General features: G+C 36.0%; 1 protein-coding gene across 22 annotated transcripts in view; it reads right to left on the bottom strand.

The window, feature by feature from the left end:
* Positions 1–20,245, bottom strand: part of PARD3 (par-3 family cell polarity regulator) — a 424,465-nt gene that overhangs the window by 11,971 nt on the left and 392,249 nt on the right. For all 22 annotated transcript variants that reach the window (XM_032443027.1, XM_032443040.1, XM_032443035.1 and 19 more), the window contains one exon: positions 2,101–2,221. In XM_032443027.1, coding sequence (XP_032298918.1) covers positions 2,101–2,221 — 121 coding nt within the window. The remainder of the gene's footprint in view (positions 1–2,100; positions 2,222–20,245) is intronic.

Below are 20,245 nucleotides of genomic sequence, written 5' to 3'. Positions count from 1 at the left end.
TACTTTCAACAATGGTCCATGTACAGGTGTGTGTCTCAATGCTATGGTTTATAACCAATAGCTTGCAGATGGAGAAAACTGAAGGGAGGCTGATAAATGCATAAGTATTTTCCTACATATATATCATAAACTGCTTTTGCATTGTTTTGTGTCAGTGGCGCTTAATAATACATCTGGATCTTTTTTGAGGGAGTGTCTTAACGAGTCTGTCATCTTAGGCTAATATGTTAAAGTAATAGGCTCTCCTTAAGAGAGAGGGTTATGGTTTCTTAACACTGAAATGTCTGTGAACTGTTGAAATGGATGAGATCACTACTTTATCCTTTCCAAGCATTATGATCTTGAAATCCCGGAGTACATGATGGAAAAAGTAATATAATTCAAAAATACGCTGGGCCAATTTTTTTAATTTTTTTCTTTTTTTTTCAGTATGTATCTAAAATAAAATATTTGGTCACTTAAGTACTTAACAACATCAGCTCCTAGAAAAGCAACAACAAGGTTCAGAATTAATATTAATACATTAAGCTGAATTAGTCACTTTGAGCTCATTTGCATGATCTGTAGAAGGGGAGTAAACAGAGAGATCCCATTTGTTTGAATAAGAGAAAAGGAAAGGTCAATGTTCTGACCCACAATTTAGGAAATTATTCCATTCCTAAGGTAATCAGCCTGTCATCCAAATAATTCCCAACTCGCTCATTGCAAGAAACTATAATAAAAGCCAAGTTGTCTGTCTAAAGTTGCTATGGCATTTAGATATACAACAATTTGGCCCATGACCTTCAGTAGTTAAGTTCCCAAGTCTCCAAGAGTGCAAGCTTTTCTCATAGACAGTTTTCCCAAGAATACAGCTCAAGTCTCTCATTTGGAAACTGAACTGCAGTAGAAATGTAAAACGGAAAGTACTTCCTACACCCAGCCCCTTACTTCCAAAAACTGCTATGCTACAACTGAGATGAGCTATCATATCATATTCACATTAAATCTAAAACGTCTGGTCTTAAAGAAAATGTTTATTTTATTTATTCTATTTCAGAGAGTATTAGAGGTTTTCTAACATGAGAAACAAGAAGCCTATATCCTTATACAGCATGTGAGGTCATCTAGGGACACATTCCCCTTTGTTCCTCTCCATGCTGTATGCTAAAAACACCAGTTTCCAACTGGTGAGCTTAAGAGGTACAAGGACACAAAGACAGAACAGAGGTAAAAAAAAGCAAACACCTCCAGTATCCACCACAAAGGCAAACAGATTATATACTTGTGATGTTTCCACCTCTGTCTCATGTGCACGGGAATACTAAGTAGCTATAACACATCACCTACGCTCCTTTGGAGATATGGGAAATTCTACTGCTGTTATGATACAAACTCTGCTCATTGAGAATGTGAGTAAATGGTTCACTGTTATTATTGTGGATTTTTTTTTTTTTAATGCATACAATAAAGCATTTATTAATTAAAAGGCATCAGTGATTCATTTAAATTATGTAAAACAAGATAAGCACATGGATTTACACAATTTTATCACTTTGATAGATCACATTGAATAGGATTTAAATGATTGGTTAGGACATGCATCTCAAGATAGAACTATCTTGGCTAATATCAGTGGCAAAAGGACACTATTATGAAACATAGCATAATGCATATGTCTTCTTTTTCACTGTAAAAATACATACTACTTCCTCTTAAAAGAGGAAAATAACTATTCATGAAGATGTTGCTTCAGAGAAAATACAATGTACAAGGTTACATGATCTCTTTAAATTATTTATCATTAGTGTGTGTTTCATTTTTATTTTCTTGTTAAATTTCAGAATAATTGATATTGGCTTCAGGGCAAAAAAAATCCAAGTAGTAACTCAGAGTCTAGAGTCTAAACACAGAAGAAATTATGCTACACATACAGAGAACAGATTTTTGAAGACGTTTAAAAATGAAACAATCATCAATGTAACAGAAATGTGGCCAGCAGAATAAGCAAAGGGCTGGAGGCAGACAACCCTGGCTCAGTCCTGCCTTGCTCCTGGCCAGGGCAGGGAGAGTGGAGGTTGGTTCAAGTTTCAAGACTGGTCAGACTGTATGTGGACTTACCCATGGCTGCTCAAAGCTGTAAGTACGTCTCCTGTCTTCCACATCCTCATCCTGTTTTGCTTGCTGAAATTCTTGTCTCAGGCGCTGTATCCGGTCATGATTGTTAGGAGTTGATCTGTTGCTAAAAGAAGGAGGATGAAAATGATCAATACTTAGGAACTGCCATCTGTGACTGCAATTTCTTTGCAAGGCACCACTGCTACAGCACAGAAGCACAGACTTAAAAACAATTTCCAAGCACTCAATATAAAGACATTTAGACTTTTATAATGACTAATGTTGTTTGATCAATGAACTTCAGATAATGTAAGAATGGATGAATAAGTAGTTTTCTAAAAACCACCAGAAGTTACTGGCATATGTTCCTTCTAGAAATGAAGACGAATCCATGTTACTGTCAGCCTTAACACTGAGGAATACTGAGGAAAGTCCTAATGATCTCTGCTACTGAATAAACATGAATGGTTATTCTTCCCCATCAATAAATGGTAGGTCTGTCACATCTTTATTCACATCAAATCATTACAATGTCTGAAGGTCCTACCTATACAAAATTTGATTATTCTTTTCAATCGATAAGAGCCTGTCATCCCTTAGATCTGTTTTTAACAAGTCTTTCAAGCAGATCAGCCTGAAAGCATCAGAGTGCCAATGGGCCAGTGAAAAGCCATGTGTAGAAACATGTTCAGTGGCAGAGGAGCAGCTGGCTCTCAATATGCAGGTGCTGGAGTGCTGGGGAGGGTTCAGCCCCAGAGTTAACCCTATGGAAAAGTACACATAAAATGGAAAAGAATCTTTAGCTCTTCAAAATCATAAATTTTTCCATAATGCCTATTTCAGGTAATCATTTCTCCATAGCTCAGGTTTATGTGAAATCGTGGTGAAATACACACAGGAACAGCTTATTTCATGAGGCTAAGTGGATATTTATTAATCTCATTGCCATTTTTCCATCTGTGCAGCTCCCACCTGACCTCTGCAATCCTCACCATATTTCAAACATGTTAATGTGGGAATCACAGGATGTCTGACAAACAAATAATACTATTTCAAGACTAAGCAGAAATGTTTTAATCTCTTATTATTGTCTTTTTAAGCCCTGCATTTTACTGTTTATTTCAAAAGAGCTGATGAGGAATGTTCAGCTATTACATTGTTTCAAAGGAGAAATCTACAGGGATGCAGCAGAAAACAAATCCATAGATTCCTGTTCGTGAACATGAGGTATAATAAAACACAGTGAACTTATATCCCCAGTTTTCTCTCATATGAGAAGAGACACTTCTGGAGTCCATCTGTGACTGTTTTCTGCATCTGTCAGGATTGGTGGGTGCAGTAGACTGGAGGCTATAGATGTTTGAGACGTTGCCTCCCACTCTTTTCAGCGCCATTAAAAGCAGCTTATCATTGCTTGGTTAGCCAAACAGAAAAATTAGCATAGTTCTAGCAAAAAAGAATTTATAAAAGAGGGTTTTTTTGTTGTTGTTTTGTTTTATTTTTATTTTTTTCCTATGAAACAAAAGACAAAGAAAAGGATGGGTAGCTCAGTTCTACATGCAGACTGCCATTTTGAAAAGTACACATAAAAAAAAAAAAAAAAAAAGCTTTTTTTGAATAGATAGAAATAATACATGACATTTTCAAAATTTCCCTCTCCTTTCAGTTGTGTTGCTAATTCTATTTCTTTCATTCATCTTAATTTTGTGGAACAGCTTATCTCTTTTTGCAGTTTTATGTTGTGTAAATTCATTTCTTAAACTCTGCCCAGCTTTTCTGTATATCCATTAGTCTTTTACCTGGTGCACTGCTACACACAGCAATCTAAAATGCAATCACCACGATCTAATGTAAGACATACAAAATATTTAAAAATGGCCTGTTGGTTTTAAAACTGGCATTATTAGTCTAATAAACAAGTAGTCTAATACATTATAAATAGACAATCTTTCCTGCAAACTAAATTACATTTAAAATTAACTACTAGCATTGGAGGTGTAAAAACACATTTGAAGGTAAAATGTTATTGGACTTTAGTGTGAAATTACTATTGAAGTGTTGCACATGGTCAGCTTCAAGCTGATCAGTCTTCTTTAGCCACATTTATTTCAAACTCTAAGGAATCACAATGCAAATGTGACACGTGAGTAGTGATTTACTGGCAAAGTAAAACTGGAAGGAAAACACAGAAAAATTAGTGAATGAGAACTTGCGCATGATGAGGAACAGACATATTGTACCAGCTCCTAAAAGGGTCATTGGAAGGGCTATTACAGATTTGTGGACTTCCACACATTTTGTGATTGTTATTGATGAAAAGAATTACAACAGAGTAAGCAAGAATAGCAAGTGAATGCATAGTGCTCATGCTCTAAGGCTAAAACGGATATCTATTCCAGTTAAGGGAATGCATGAATTTGACACCTTCTACATGCTGGAAATACAGAACAACAAAAAGACAAGGAGGATCCTGGGATTTATGATTAATTATGATGAATTTAAGAATAACTTACTTTAATGGGGGGGGGGGGGGAGAAGCCAAGTTGACTTAAGAAATTCAAAGTTATTCAAAGTTATTAACAGACTTGATGATAGAAGATAAACCTTTCAATAATAGTTCTATTTTATCACAAAAGCAAGGGACATGACCCAAATTTAGAAAATTGCAAAAGAAGTGAATAATAAAAAAAGACTATTTCACAGAAAAGAAAGCTAAATTAAAGGACAAAACCACTGCAGTATCTACTCAAATTTCTGTGTGTTCAAAAAGACTGAGACAAAGAAAATGAGGTCAAATGAGCAGCCTTATAGCGATATAGAAAGGTTTAAAACGTTTTCTTTTAGAAGAGGAAAAGTGAAAAGGAAAGCAGTCACAGTCTAAGTTAAGTTGAAGGAAAAATAGACCATTTTAGGGCTTAGACTCTAGCTCAGGTTGGCTTCCTTTCATTTTCACTTTCCTCTCAACTATGTTCTCCATTCTCCTGGTTAAACTATTCACCTGTCCTATTCTTCTCAGCAGTGCAGGCTTGCAGATCTCCATTCTGGTCTGCCATACTGTCTCCTAATTCTTTCCATGTACCTCCTCATCCAATTAGCTTTACTATTTACAGGATTTTTGCTATGATGTCCTCTCGGTCTCCTAGTGAAACTTCCAAGGTCTTCCCCACTCAAGATACACTTGATACACCTACATTGATATTTTATTGAAACTCCAGGCAACACTTACCCTCATCAAAAAGGAGGGAAATGCCATAATCATAATTATAGTAAGAAGTAGGAACATTTAGTGATAAGTGAAAGCTTTTTAAATTCTGAGATGTTCTGTTTATTTATAGCTCTTTAGGTAAGTGTTAGCATTGTCCCTTGTGACAGATCTAAACAAATTTTATCCAACATGTAAAGTCTTCAGCCAGTCTAAGGCAAAATGAATTTTGACTCATTGGATGAAGAGGTCATGAAAGACAGGGTCATATCAACAAACACTCTGGTATGATGCAGGTTTCCCAGTGCTTTTATTGCCTTTTGACTTTCGTAGATATATGGTGCAACTTCTCAAAAGTTTAACTAAATGCACCATGCTTTGTTTGAGTTTTTCATTCAGATGAACTGAAAATCTGAAGGCAAAACTGCCTCTAATAATTCAGGGCTGCTAGTGGGAAGGAAGGAGGTTAACTTGAAGTCTATCCAAAGTTTCTTAAAGATTTGATGTTTGGTAATTTTAAACATTTTGACCAAACTGGAATTACAACTTTCTACAGTAGCCACAGTTTGCCTAAACACTACTCCAGCTATGAGCACTCCCCTATGCCTACTTAATAACAGGATGCCTGTGAACATACAAAAGACAATTAATTAGTACTTCCTAGCATCAGATATGAGCTATGTTTTTATTTCAAAGTGCTCTCATTATTAAAAGTTCCTAAAAGAAATAAAAACCAAGGAAAGGCTTTTAGGGTCAAAGTAGCTTAGGTTGTGAAGAGGCCAGGTGTCCTTGGATCACCTCTGTGCTCGGCATCCCATTGGTTTCCATCTGCAGATGGCACATTTTACAAGCAGCTACTTTGTGAGCACTGTTTTAAAACACACAACCACCAGCGTAAGCTATAAATGCAACTGCAAGCAAGGCTTAGACAGGCAGGAGCTGTCACGTATTTTCAGAAACAAGCAGCCATAGCAATGACCACCAAAGTCTCAGATCATTAAGCAATGTCTCAGCGTGATGTCATGCGCTGATGTACAGAGTTGTAATGCTTTCAAAAAAGACAGATTTTCAGTGCGATATAGTAGATACAAACATGCTGCTGAACAGAGATGACTAAAGCTCTGGAAAAAAAATCACTGGTCTGAAAAAGCATGGAAAAGGGTCTTAACAACATCGCCAAGCAGTTGTAACATGACTGGCATAACCAAAAGGTTAGTAAACAAACTGTTCTTTACACCTTGAAATCCTCTAACACAGATTTGAACTGTCAGGGGTTTTCAGGTCTGATGGGCTGCTTAGATCTCTGGATAGCGGTTATAAAACACAGATGGTTCCTTATTTACTTCAGGCTAGTAAACAAGAATCACCTATCTGTATAAAAGACATTTCTTTCTGTTTGGACAGATTTCTTATTATTCACTTCATATTAAAAATCAAGAGCTGAGTTGGGATCTATCTGTATCTACAGGTAGAATGTAATAGAAAATGTGTTTATTATCATCCCACAGAGGATTAAGGCTGTCTTTACTCTTGTGGCTGTGTATCCTTACCAAAGCACAGAACTGACTGAGAGTCCACAGAATGGGCCACTTCCTCCATGGTTTGAGCACAACTGAAAGCAGAATGGTGATAATCTAATAGAAAAGCTTCTGCTACATTGAATGATACTCAAGCATCCTCTCGCTATGGTGCTTATTCCAAGCAGATGGAGTTCTGCTTCAGATGGCCTTTGAGGATGGATAAGCAGAAACTGTCTTGGTTTTGAGAAAAGCCATGGATGCAAAATAAAATGAAAGCATGCCCTTTACCAGGTGTAATGTTGGCATGACACTGCGCTGCACAGCATGCTGATCTGTTCACCTGAAGAAGATTTGTTAACCATTGCTGACACAGACAGTGCCCAAACACCAATGGGGTTAACAATGCACAAGCACTGACAGAGGGTGCACCATCTACTTCCTGCCACCAGATCAGCAGAGCAGGTTGGTCTTTTCCTATAATTTTCTTTTATATTTTATTATTTTTGACATCTAAATACCAGCCCTCAAGCTTAAGTTAGTGTTGGTGGTTTCCTTCCAGTGTCCTACATAAAGTCCTTCTCCAAGACACTGGGTAATTGATTATCCACAAACTCACTGTTATTAATACATATGGGCATGATTCACAAACAGGACCAATAGCAGCCAGCATCGTACAGAGCTTTTGCGTGACTGATGAGAGAAAATCAGTTGAGCAAGAGATGAAGTTTGTTAAGATCACATCTATAACATGGTGTGCTGTACTTGTAACATGGAAGGAGACACAGAACAGTTTATGCTACAGCTCTTTTATTTTTCTTAACTGTTAAAGAACTCACTGGAGATATGGCTCTAAAAGGTGGGGGAGAAGTACAAAAGAAAAAAGAAAATATATCAATTACAAAACTGCAAATAAAAATAACTTCTCTGCACAAGCTTCATTAAGTTTTAGCAGGTAGTATCTTGGGGTTTTACACTCAAACCACAGGTCATAAATTCACAGTAAGTCCCCCATATGTTCACCAAACACCTGAATTCAATTTCTCTTCCAGTTGTAAGAAACTGAATGTGCTGCTCAAATTAATTATGCATGCAAAGTTAGCTTCTAACAAGGGCAGCTTCTTGCATGCTGAAGGGTATACATCCTATCTGATTTTTTTTTTCCCCCCCAGATCTCTTTCAATCTTGGCTTATTTCTACTGTTCACAAGGTTATAAAAATCATTCCCTCTTGCCCCTGCATATTTGCTAAATGAATATAGAGGATTATATATCCTTTAAATCCTGCCATTTTTAAAGGCAACTAAATTCAGGGATTGGCTTAATGTGACAGACAAGATCTCACATACTACCTGCACGCATACCTACACGTTTCAGCATATTAATTCCATCAAACAAGGATTTAAAGCCATGGATATATGTCAACATGTATGCAAGTGACATAAGCTCTTCAGGAAGTTTTATGTCATTTCCAGACTACTTTCACAGTGGTAGACATCAGCTCCATACACCGCCAAGAAATTATTCAAGCCCCCATATGCACTCACTTCTTTCAGTGGATGAAATTTTGCTAATTACTTTATGCAGATTTCAAGGGAGTAAATCAACAAAAGTAAAAAACATACATCTCTATTGTCCAGGCTAAAAAGTTTGTCTCAAATGCTTTTAATTCTGCACTCTCTTCAGATGTGTTGGCCATGAATAATGCCAAGAGCCAGAGCTGATGGAGAGGTCACTTCAGTACAATACTCTCTTCAAACTCTCCAGACAAGATTTCACTTCAAGTCCCTCTGTGGCCATTCTGTAGCAGGGCCATCATTTTACATCCAGTGAAATCTGAAGAATGCACCCAAGACCCTTTTTATTGCCACCATCAGTCTTCGTTATTAGCCTGTCAGAGCCTGCTCACCAGAGACAGAAATCCAGACTTACTTTTCAGGGGAATTCTACTAAAAACAAAAGTAGAGATTTTAGGAGCTTGCTATAAACATCTGAAAACAGATACTCAGCCACTGGGTTCTCGTGCAGTCTAAGTCTTATTTTGGAGCTTTTAGATTTTGCAGATAAAAGCCAAGGTGATTTTCAACCACATACAACTTGTTACAGCTGTTGAAATAAGGTATTGTATTTTTTTCAAGTTAACTAAAAGAAGAAGAAAAAAGAGAATGCCACATATAAGCTCAAAAGAAGATTTAATAAATAACAAGAAAAGAAAATAAGGCTGAAATTTGATCAAGCAAAGGAGAACTTTGCATTTTTGAGTTTAACTGAAATGAAAAAAAAACAAAAACAAAAACAAAACAAAACTTCAAAACCAGACTGGCAAAAAAGCAGACTCTGACTTTCCAAATATCTTCCTGTCCTAAATGGAACAGACAGTGCTGGTTCCAGTGCTGTAAGGTCTGATGAACATCCACAATCAGTCATCACAGGATGTTTTGTGTCAACGCAAGGATACTTGCCTGGCAGAGATGCACAAATAAATTTAACAAAGAACACAGTGAAGAAATCCTCCCTTGGACCTAGATGGTCATTCCTGTTCCAGAAGAAGGGATCATCAGAACAATCCCAAGCAAGCTCTGGGACGTCAGCCTTTGTCTCTGCTTGAGCTAATCCCACTGCTAGGCTGCAAGCAATTTAGGGAGTATTCCCTCTGATCTCTCTACATGAAATGCTGGGGCAGAAGCCTTCAGTAGGACTGCAGTAAGCAGCCAGGAAGCAGTAAGTTCTTAAAGAACAGCAGCTATTACTTGCAGAAATAAACATCTGCCTATAGCTGGCACCACCTGGGTAGTGTGAATGTTGTTACGTAGGGACAGCCCAGCTTACACCAGCATACTTCAGATCACTTCAGCTAGGAAAGGTGGTGACACTTTATTTTACAACATAAAATCTGCTTGACAGATTTTTTTTCTGATCTATCTAACATTATCAAGTGGAAAAAAGCCTGAGTGCTTTCATGGGTGGAGTCTAGAGACTTAAAATAAAAATAAAAGAAAGGAAAAGAAAACCCAACAGCGTTCCTGATCGTACCATTCGATTTTAAGGCTGCATCAAAACAAAGTGACAATACGACTTCACTCAAATAATGCACTATTACACACTGTTTGCAAATGGTGAATTTGAGTTCTGTTCTAGTGGGGAAAAAAAAAAAAAAAGTTTGAAAGGTATTCAATTCTTGCCTTAACACATTATCATATGCTACACTTAAAATCCAAAACTATTTGATGCTGTTTTATTTATCTATAACTACAGATAAAAGCTTAGGAAATAGATATTTGTATGTTGTAACTAGCAAAATGCAGCAGTTTATTTTTAATTCTTGTGAGCACTTGCCTTCACTAAAAGTGACATCTTTCTTTTTCAGTATAGAACTACAGTATGAAGCCATGAAGCAAGAGAAACAGTGATCTATAGGAAAGACATCTCTTTCAAATGCCTGAACATTTAGAAAGATCTCCCAGTACACAAAGTTCATGTGCTTCCCACAGCCTATACCAGCAGCTAATATTGTTATGCATAATTATTTCTGTTCTTTGACAGAGAGGCAATAGCACTAGAAATCTCTAAATAACTTGTTGACCAATTTTGCATTACTCTAACTATTGATTAATTTCCAAAAGCAAAATGAGTGGCTGTTCATTACAAACAAACAAACGAAAATAACTGGCCTAGCAGTCCTAGGGCTAGATCAAAGTTTTATGAGGTTTCAGTAATCTGAAAAACAGAACTCACTCTGCTAGCAGCATCAGCAGTTGATCTGAAATTCTACATAAAACACAGAGAAGTATGGAATCGCTGTTTTATTTTTGGCACTAAATAATCTGCAGCATCTAAATAAAACTTCAGTTCTGAGCTTACTGTTAGTGCCTGGGCCTTCAGTTTCCCATATGACTGAAACAAGAAAAAAATGCAGTTCAAAACTAAGATTGATAACTTGAATTGGTGCCCAAATTCATGTGGCTGTTGCCTTTTATGAAGCTGAGCTCTTAGATTTATACCGAATAGCAAAAAAGAAAACAACTCAAAAACAAAACAAAACAAAAAAAAACCCAAGTATTTAAGAGTTTTAATTAAATAATATTTACATATGGGGATTAAAAAATAATCTTCATATGATACCTTGTAAAACTACTGATTCCAAGGTAAATCCTTTGCAGCATTTTACTGCAAAGATGACGATTTTAAAGAATTTAATAAATTTTAATCATGTATTACTACCACACAGTCTTAATTAACTTCAGACCTAGAAGTTGCCATAAAATGATGGTCTGACAGTTACTGTGAAGGAAAAAATCAATTCCAGGAAAAGACAGTCAAGGAAAGCAGTTACCTTTACCCAAAAGGTTATTTGGGCAGACACCTAGGACATAGCTTATCCTATACAAAGTATTTTCAAACTATTTCACTTGTTTTTCTTCTTGGAAATGTTGTAAGTATCCATTTCTCAGGAAATTTATCTGTTTATTTATTTTCAGATTACTGTGCAGAATGCTTAGTAATTGATGGTCTTATTATGTTTTGAATCACTGGATAAGAAATACTGAAGTTTAATCTTCATTATTCTTGAGTGGCTTAGTCTCAACCCAGGAACAAATTTTAGATAGCCAAATGTATAATTTGTTCACTATAGAGGAAATACAGTATTTACCTATAACACCATTTTGGTGGTTTACATAGACCATTCATCAGATGAAAGCATAGTTAATCTAAGTTATTTACCAGAAGAAGTAAAGGCAGCATTTTTCTCAACCAACTTTATTCATTGAAAAGGCAGGCATGAAGACTAAACTAGACATCAAGGCCCTTTGTGAGGAAAATATAGAGAAATAAATTACCCCCTGGGGAAATTCATAGCACCTGTCTTAGGATGAAATTACTCACCCATGAGAACTTGTTAGTTCTCTTCATCGATGAAGTCTGAATGACAAGCTCAGACTTGGATGGGTTGATATAGTCAACTATGTTGGAGTACACAAATCCTACCCTAGATTACTAACTTGGGTAAAAATAAATGAAAATGAATCCTCCTGAGAAAGTCTAGTGCCAAGGATGCCTTGTGGAAGATGACAGTCAGCTGGCACAGCAGTATAATCTAACCGTTCAGTCCTTAGGCAGAAAAATTAATTAGAATAAAAATGTCTGTCCATCTCTGATCCACTGCCAAGTCACTCAGCATCTCTGTTCAAATTCACATATTTGTAAATGGATAACAGCCTTATTTAAGAAGTGGTTATGACAGCCTGCATGGGACTTAGTAAGTCAGGCTGATGGTTAGACAAGATGAGTTGAAGGCCTTTTCTGGCCTAGCTGTTTCTACAAGGCTAAAGTCAATAAACAGCCAGTTCTTATTAAATTTACCAAGATTTCAGTGGTTTCCTTATGGAGTAAACTATAGCATTGCTAGTAATTCCCTGCATAATCAAATATTTAATTATATATTTCATATGCTTTAACTTATTGTTAGCCAAAAGTCAGGCAGTTTATCTAGAAAGTCCTTTCCAGCATCTATTCTATGCTATGCTGTGCTATGCTATGCTATTTTATTCTATTTTACTCTATTATACTCTATTCGAAAACAAAAATAAGACTTTTAGGTTCTGAAACATACAGATACATATAGCCCTGCATGTGATAAGCCAAGGATTGCAACATAACTTCTATTTTTAAGATCTCCTTGATATGGCTCACTTGTATCTCGGCTTTCAAATTACATCAACAAATGCTACACAAATGCTATAACATTTTTTTCCAATAACATAATTGCTATACTTTTTAGTAAATGGAAAGAAATGAAATGTGTATAATAAGCAATTCCACTTAGTACATCAGATTTATTTTACACATTATTGACATTACATTAGAAGTTACAATGGTATCATTTCATGTTGTTATTCTTACAGTCTTGGATTGATAATGTTTCATTTTGACACCATAATGGTGTCTCTGGGGACTTTGATGACAATGTGTTTTGACATCATGTTAAAATATATCCAAACCGATATCACTTTATTTTGTCATCTTTCTAAGTTTCAGTTGGATTTCTAAGATACTGCTTTATTCTGACACTGTTAATTTGGAAGATTTCAGACCAAGTTCAAGAGCTAAAAAAAAGTTTTGAAATGCTAAACATGGGTGTATAGCACACATTACTTCTGTTGAAACTTGTACAGGCCAGATATCCAAAAATATAGCAGATTAGTCACATGATACAGATGCTCAGTCAGATCATAAAAACATGAAAACATTTTTTTCCTCTGGAGCTTAATAATAAATTTAATAAATTGTACTGTAATTCTATTTTAGACAGTTCAGGCAGGAGGCCCAGCAGCTAACACACTGCTGCAAACCAGAACCTTCTGTTGCTATTGGAGTGCCTGACGTACGCACACTTCATGATTCCCTGTATAGAAACCAGAAATTATTTCCTGAATGCTATTAAAATGTAAAATTCCTAATTCATAAATTTCACTGAAGTGGAAATTGCTACATACGTAATTTTAACTAAAGAACAGGAACGCCAGTTCCAGTACTTTAAAATGTTCTTTAAAATACAACACTGGAGTTGAGCCTTAGCTAAAGTGAACCTGTCTAGACCCCCTGAATCCAAAAGAGCCATGAAAGTTCACAGGCATCTGAAGATACGATCAAGAATTTTCAAGAGGTCGTGGGGAAAAAAACAATGAATAATTTAGAGTTTTGATTTTCCTGTTATTGATGAGAAATTCAGGGATTAATTCTGAAACACTTTGCAATTAAAATGACCTGGTGAGTTATACCTGGGCTACCAGAAAGATGTTTGTCACTCCAATTTGAACAGGTCACCTTACAGTAATATCACTCAGTTCCTTCTTTTTGTTATTTACTAGTTCTATAATCTTCTCTACAATGAATTAGAGAGCAACTCCAGGGAAATCAACACATTGCATGTACTAAGAAGTATATTTATTCAGTATGGCAACCCAAGTTCTAGTTTCTAAGTTGATTGCTGATAAAATCTTTAATTTTAAACATTAATGCATTAGATTTCTCTACCGTTCAAATCTGATCAAAGAGATTAAATAATTTCTCCTTTCCCCCCAATCTCCTAAAGCATAATACTTAATAGAAATTGCTAGTATTATCTTATTTCAGACAGCACGCTAGAACTGAGACAATCCCTTGATCCCAGTTCATGAATAAAGCATTTAATGGACTATACTTGTCAAAGGATGCACTAAGTAGTTGATCTGCACAGTAAACAAATGTCTATGAAAAACAATCCCGCAAAATAAAAGTTTGCCATTGTTACTCCTTATTTAAAATATTTTCCCTTCCTCTCTTATTCCAGGATTAAGATTGCAAAGCCATTGCTAGGATGACAGAACCACACTGAGATGAAAAATGGAATTTTTTAGACAATTGATGGCAACTCTTTATATTCCATGGAAACATCTAACAAGTCCACATAAACTTCATACACGACTACTCTCCCGTAAAAGGAATTAACTGCTACAACCCCAGAAAATGTACAATTATTATATGAACAACAGAAGGCTAAGTTGTACCCTGACATTCTAATACCCTCCACATCTTCTTTAAGAGATTCCCTGGGGTACTTCCAGCAAGGAGGAATCCTTGACAGTGGAGGAAAGTGAAGCAAAAGAGCTGTGAGCCTGTGAAACTGTGAACCCAGCTGACCTGACGAATCTGATACATACCTACAAAATGCTTTCATGGTCCCAGAAGACAAGATGAAATATTACAGGCAAGTAACTGCAGCTATTAATACAAATAATAATACAGAGCCCATTTTATTTTATGCAAATCATACATTTGTTTTTATCAGCATTAACCACTTTTCTGCAGCAAAAAATAATAATTTTATATATATGTGTATGTAATAGCCCAAACTGTTTGAGATGCCTATACGGAAGAGTATGGTTTTTTAGTCAAATGCTTGTACTTCTTAAAATAACATATACAAATATTTTTCTGTCCCAGGAATTGATATGCTCTCTGCATCATCTTCCTCTATCTTAAAAATTATGAATTATAATTATTGTTTTATAATGCTTTTTCATTACAAAGATCTTCATAGATGCAATGAGTTGATAGACTAATTATATATCAACACTAAACTTCACCGATATCTACGATTAGCCTTTGAAATAAACACAAGTGTAGAATTGTGTCTGTGATTGAAGGGGTATATAGTAACAGGTCACATTTTAACATTGACTGCCATGGTGATGCAAAGAAGGCAGTGGTATCAGACATTGCACATCATTTCTGCAAGCACTAGCCTTCTCTGAAAACACCTTCTACCCTACAAAGAGATCTCTATGAGTATCTATGGGAATTTTCACAATGATCTAGGAAAGACATAACTTCAAGAGAGTAGCTTATATTGCTATGCTGCTAACTCAGATAAGTTTCAATTCACATCAGTTTTCCAATTTGAACCACAGAGTGATTTTCATTCTAGGAAAACCAAACCCAAGAATATAAGGTTAGGTAAGGCAAGGATGATAAATATCCTTAGGAAGGAGGGACCAGGACAATCTGATTTGTCTGACCTTTTGCTATTTATTTTTCATCATTTTTGCCAGATTTTGCATCATTAAACACTACTCAAATAGCAGGACCCTATCTGCAGCATACATTGCACAGACTGCCTACAACCAGTTCCTAACCAAGAATTTTAGAGTTTAAGCATAGATTTATCCTTGAATAATAGAGCACACAGACATTTATGAAATGGGTATATTCACCCCAGCAAAAACTTGCAATAGGTGGTCTGCCCTGTGCCCAAATCTCTGCTGACTGCAAGGAGAGCCAAGTGTGACAACTTTGGTCATAAAGAACTATACTGGAGATATTTAAGACTAGATGAATTAGATGGCACAAATTTCTACAGTCATAGCACCTGACTGAGAAAAATCACCTTAAAAATGATACTTGGGGAATTTATGTAAGATTTAGATATTATCTAGACTTGAGGAGAGGGCCATGTTGAAGATGATCATTAGGTGAGTGGCAGTCTAGCATGCAAGATAGTGGTGGCAGTATACTGTGATTATGAACAGAACCAGCAGAAAAAAAAAAATGTGAGTGAAATAAGTACAAACTCATAATTCCTAAGTTGAAGTTAAGTGGGTACTAAATACTCATCTGGAGGATGAAAAGGAAGATTCTGCAAGAGTCCCTTCAATTTCTTCCTGTCTTTACTGTTGGCAGTACTCCAACCATCGTCACACAGTATGCAAAGGAGAATCAATGGAGTCAAAGCAGTTCAGGACAGCTCTCGCTTGTATCATTTGAATGCTACTTTGAGTAAAAGACAATGTGGAAGCATGAGCAGATATCCCACATCCCTCTCCCGTACACAAAGTTCATATTTCAGAGCACAAGATAAGACTGCCTTCTTAATGGGAAAAAGACTTTAACTTTGAAGATGAAGATATGAAGGCGTGATTGGTTGAAAAATAAGGATCAAGCAATCTTTTATTATTATTATTATTATTATTATTATTATTATTATTATTATTATTATTATTATTATTATTATCAAGCAATACCATTTCAAGACATTGGCACAAATAGAATAATAATAACCTCACGACTCACATTCATTCCCCTGTCAGTTGAACCCAAGACAATCAAGGACAGAGACATGAGTCTGGTTATCTGATTAGATATAAGCAAATATACTTCCCATGGTTGTGTATAGGTAATTGCTTCTTTTGCAAGGATTGTAAAAGCCTGTTCTGAGAGAACAATGCAACTCATTAGCTCAGGGTACTTATTTAAAATAAACCAAATGGCATGTCTTATATTGCCGTTATGGCTCTATTACTACTGCCCAATTCAGGTCGCATTTTTTCCAGCTCTATCACTTTGAGTAAATTACATGCACTTGATGCAGAGCAGGCATAAAATGAGAAGAAAACAAAACTTCGGCAATTTTAATTTAAATCCTAATAATGGCAGGTCAAATTTATGTGAACTCTTTGGTGAATTGGTTCCTTTATTAGTACCCAGGTTTAATTCAAATCAGAGTCTTATACAGAAGATTAATTAAATATTAATCAAAAGTCCAGGGCAGTCTAAGCTTCTGTTCCATTAACCTAAACGTGACTCCATACAGAACCACAAGGTTTTTTTTTTCCCCACCCTATTTTAAAAAAAGCTTTTTTTTTTTTTTTTTTTTTTCCCATTAAGGTGCACCTTGTAAATGCAGACACACAATTTGCAGTGTGAGTTTTAAAGGTCATGATTTCTTTTCCTTTTCCAATTAAAGCTGCTCTTAATCACAATTAAGCTTTCAAGAAACAATTAAGAGAAGCCAAAACTTTTCTCCATCAATATGTTGAAGAGATGTACAGTGTGTACCCTCTATTACCAGCGGTGTCACTGAACTAATTATGTGATGTTAAGGTTCACCTTCTTGGGAGTAAATTTTGCTCTGAGTTGACACTAAAAAGAAACATCAATTTATTAAGAGATAAAACTTGTTCTGCAGTAATGGAACAGCTGTGTATATAAATTTATTGCAGCTTAATGTTCTCACACATAAAGCAATTAGAGCTTTCTGACAGACAGACTTGCTAAGTATAGTGAGTAGAATATAGCAATATGCACTTATAGGCACAACATACATTAAGAATGATTGTATATGTTCTTTACAGTAATATCTCCTTCTCAAGTCCCTCCAACCCTGTATATGTTTCCAATTAACATAAACGCAAGCTTGTAGTCATGTGAGATTCTCCATTGTAGAAAACTCCTTATGACGTGCCATTTTACTCATAGACACTTCCATGCTATCCTTGGCTTCTGCAGTAATAGATATGGCCTGGTTTCTTTAGGTGGGATTTTTTTTAAAAAAAGGAAAATGGTGGCAATAATGTCATCATCAGATTGCTCAAAAAAATCCAAAAGAAAAACACTACACACAGTTTTCTGGATGAGCACCTTTACTTCTGGAGTCATAAAGTATGGAGTTGTGAGAGAAACTGCATTTATTCAGCATGATTTCATCACCTCCTGATTCCTCTTTGCTACATTCAGACAGCCTCCTGGATTTTTTTACTGCCATACTATCTTCTCTACAACACAATTATATTTAACTGAAGTTAAGGAATAGGGCTTTGGGAATATTGATCTGCAAGACTAGGAGCGGAAAGTGAGCTTGAGTTGAGTTCCACTAATGGTACCTCTTCTACTTTTGGAAACTATTAGACATTGAAACAAGAATACAAAGATAATTGAGATAATCATTTTGTAGCTGATGTACTCGATATTTAGCACCTTTTACACTAACTGGATTTTTCTAAAAGAAAGTTGTGAAAAGAATTCAGAATTTCATATGTGGAGGTACAAATGCATTATTTTACTTCAAAAACTCCTATGGGATTTCCTATTAATTTAACAGCTCAAAGGTGTTCCTTGCCCAATTTTGGCACATTTTCACATGAACACATCACATACATTATAATATTCTTTACACTCTTCTTGCATTTTAATACATTTGTAATACATCTGCCTTTCCATTTAAACTTGCAAACAAACTATGTGATGCGCACATCAGTTAATTGGAGTTTCAATATCTGTAACACCTAAAAAGAATTGTTTCTTAAATCTTTACCTACAGAATCAAACTAAATGACTGGGAAGTTACTGTTTAAAATAATAGTGTGGCTTTATTAAGCAATGATTCTCAAAAAAAAAATGTTTCAGAGAGCTATTGTGTTTCACTCTATGTTAGAACTGATTCAGGCACTGGCTGCTGTGAAGTTCTGCCCTCCACAGCTCAATGTTCCCACATCAGCTTGAGCTGTGAAACACTCATGAAATCACATTGCTAACCAAACTGAGGAGCTTAATGAAAAATCCTACTTTTTATATATTTTATCTTGTTGGGTTTTTTTGTTTCTTTGTTTTCCAGAAGGATCAGCTCCCTGGTCATTTTGTCTGTGAACACTAGCATTGGCAGCCACGTGGAACACGGAACACAGGAAAAAGCAGGGATTTGGTATTTTTGGTATTCAACTGGTCCCTGTGGCATGGCACACCCGCTGTACAACAGCAAGCGGGAAGGCTGGACTCCTGTTAAGTGTTAAAGCAGGAGAAGAACCTGCCAGAGAAACTCTGTAATAGGGAAGAGGAAGCTCTGGCAGTACAACAAACAAGTGGTGAGGTGGTCAGAGTTCATTTAAAACTGAAATCATCAGCAACAAGTAAAACTGAGAATTATGAACTAGGAGAATAGGCAGGCATCTATGTTTTATAAGTATATTTCGCATAATTTACAGTGATGCAGTTATTTTTCTTAGCCAAAACAGCAGCATTAAATTCTCCATGAAAAGAATGAAGCTGCAAAGCAGAACAGGTAACAACATGAGCTTTGAGGCTGCCATTATCCATAGGTCATCAGAAACATATGATAACTTGTTGCCAAGATAACGAGATTTTTTATTTCACTGTCATTTCTGCTTTTGTCTCTGAGATGTGACACAGGTTGGTGAGTCTAAGCTCGGAGCAGAAGCCAAAAATTTTCCATTCTGACACCCCTGGAAATGCTATCTGTGGCTGCTTTAGGCATCAGTCTGAAAACATCAAACAATTTTTACCTTAATTAGGGAAGTGTTCTAAAAATTAACGCCTCTGGAAGAATTCTGAAAATAAAGAAACCCTCATGGTGTCTTAAATATTCTAATTTTTAGCATGTTTGTAACATACAAATTGAAAATAACCGGACAAAATTATGTTATATTCAGTGCTGTTTTTTATAAACAAATTTTGAGCTACTATTGACATTTAAATCCCTCATAAAAAGACCCTAACGTTAAAATAAACCATTTTTGCATTTCCAGACAATGTATGCAGAGAAAAATTCATTCTTAACAAAGTTCTTACAAAGTACACCCAAACTTGTCTTTCTTTCTGGATTCAAATACAAAGCTAAATTGTGGAGCTATGGCCTTTTTTTTGTTGTTGTTGCTGTTTCTCATTTTTTTGAAAACCATCACCTATCCACCATACTAAATAGATTCCTTTCCACTGTGCTGACAGCTGTTTCCCAGGTAACCAACATAGCTAGAAGTTGACTTCAAGCAGTGCCAGGGAGCCAGCACTCACACCCCTACAATTACATGTTTGGAGGAGAGCTCTGTAACTGCTGCAGTGTCCCTAGTGCCCCCGGCAGGCAGCAGGAGCTGGGAGCATCCAGCAAGTACTGGAATAAAGCTCATCAGCAGTCAAAAAATACCTGCTAAGGGCTATTTTACATACAGAATAGTAAATGCCATTGGAAGTTGGAAATTAAAATTATTCTCAGTGGTAAATCAGCAGGATTAGACTTCACACAAGCTGTCACCTTTCACAGGTTCAGTTTGCTTCTTCCCTTTTCCATAAGAGAATAGGGAGAAAAACAGCAGGTATTTTGC

The sequence above is a fragment of the Coturnix japonica genome, chromosome 2 (genome assembly GCF_001577835.2).
Source record: "Coturnix japonica isolate 7356 chromosome 2, Coturnix japonica 2.1, whole genome shotgun sequence".
Lineage (NCBI taxonomy): Eukaryota > Metazoa > Chordata > Aves > Galliformes > Phasianidae > Coturnix > Coturnix japonica.
Note: the sequence above shows the minus strand (reverse complement) of the source record. Positions and strands in the feature narration are given on the sequence as shown.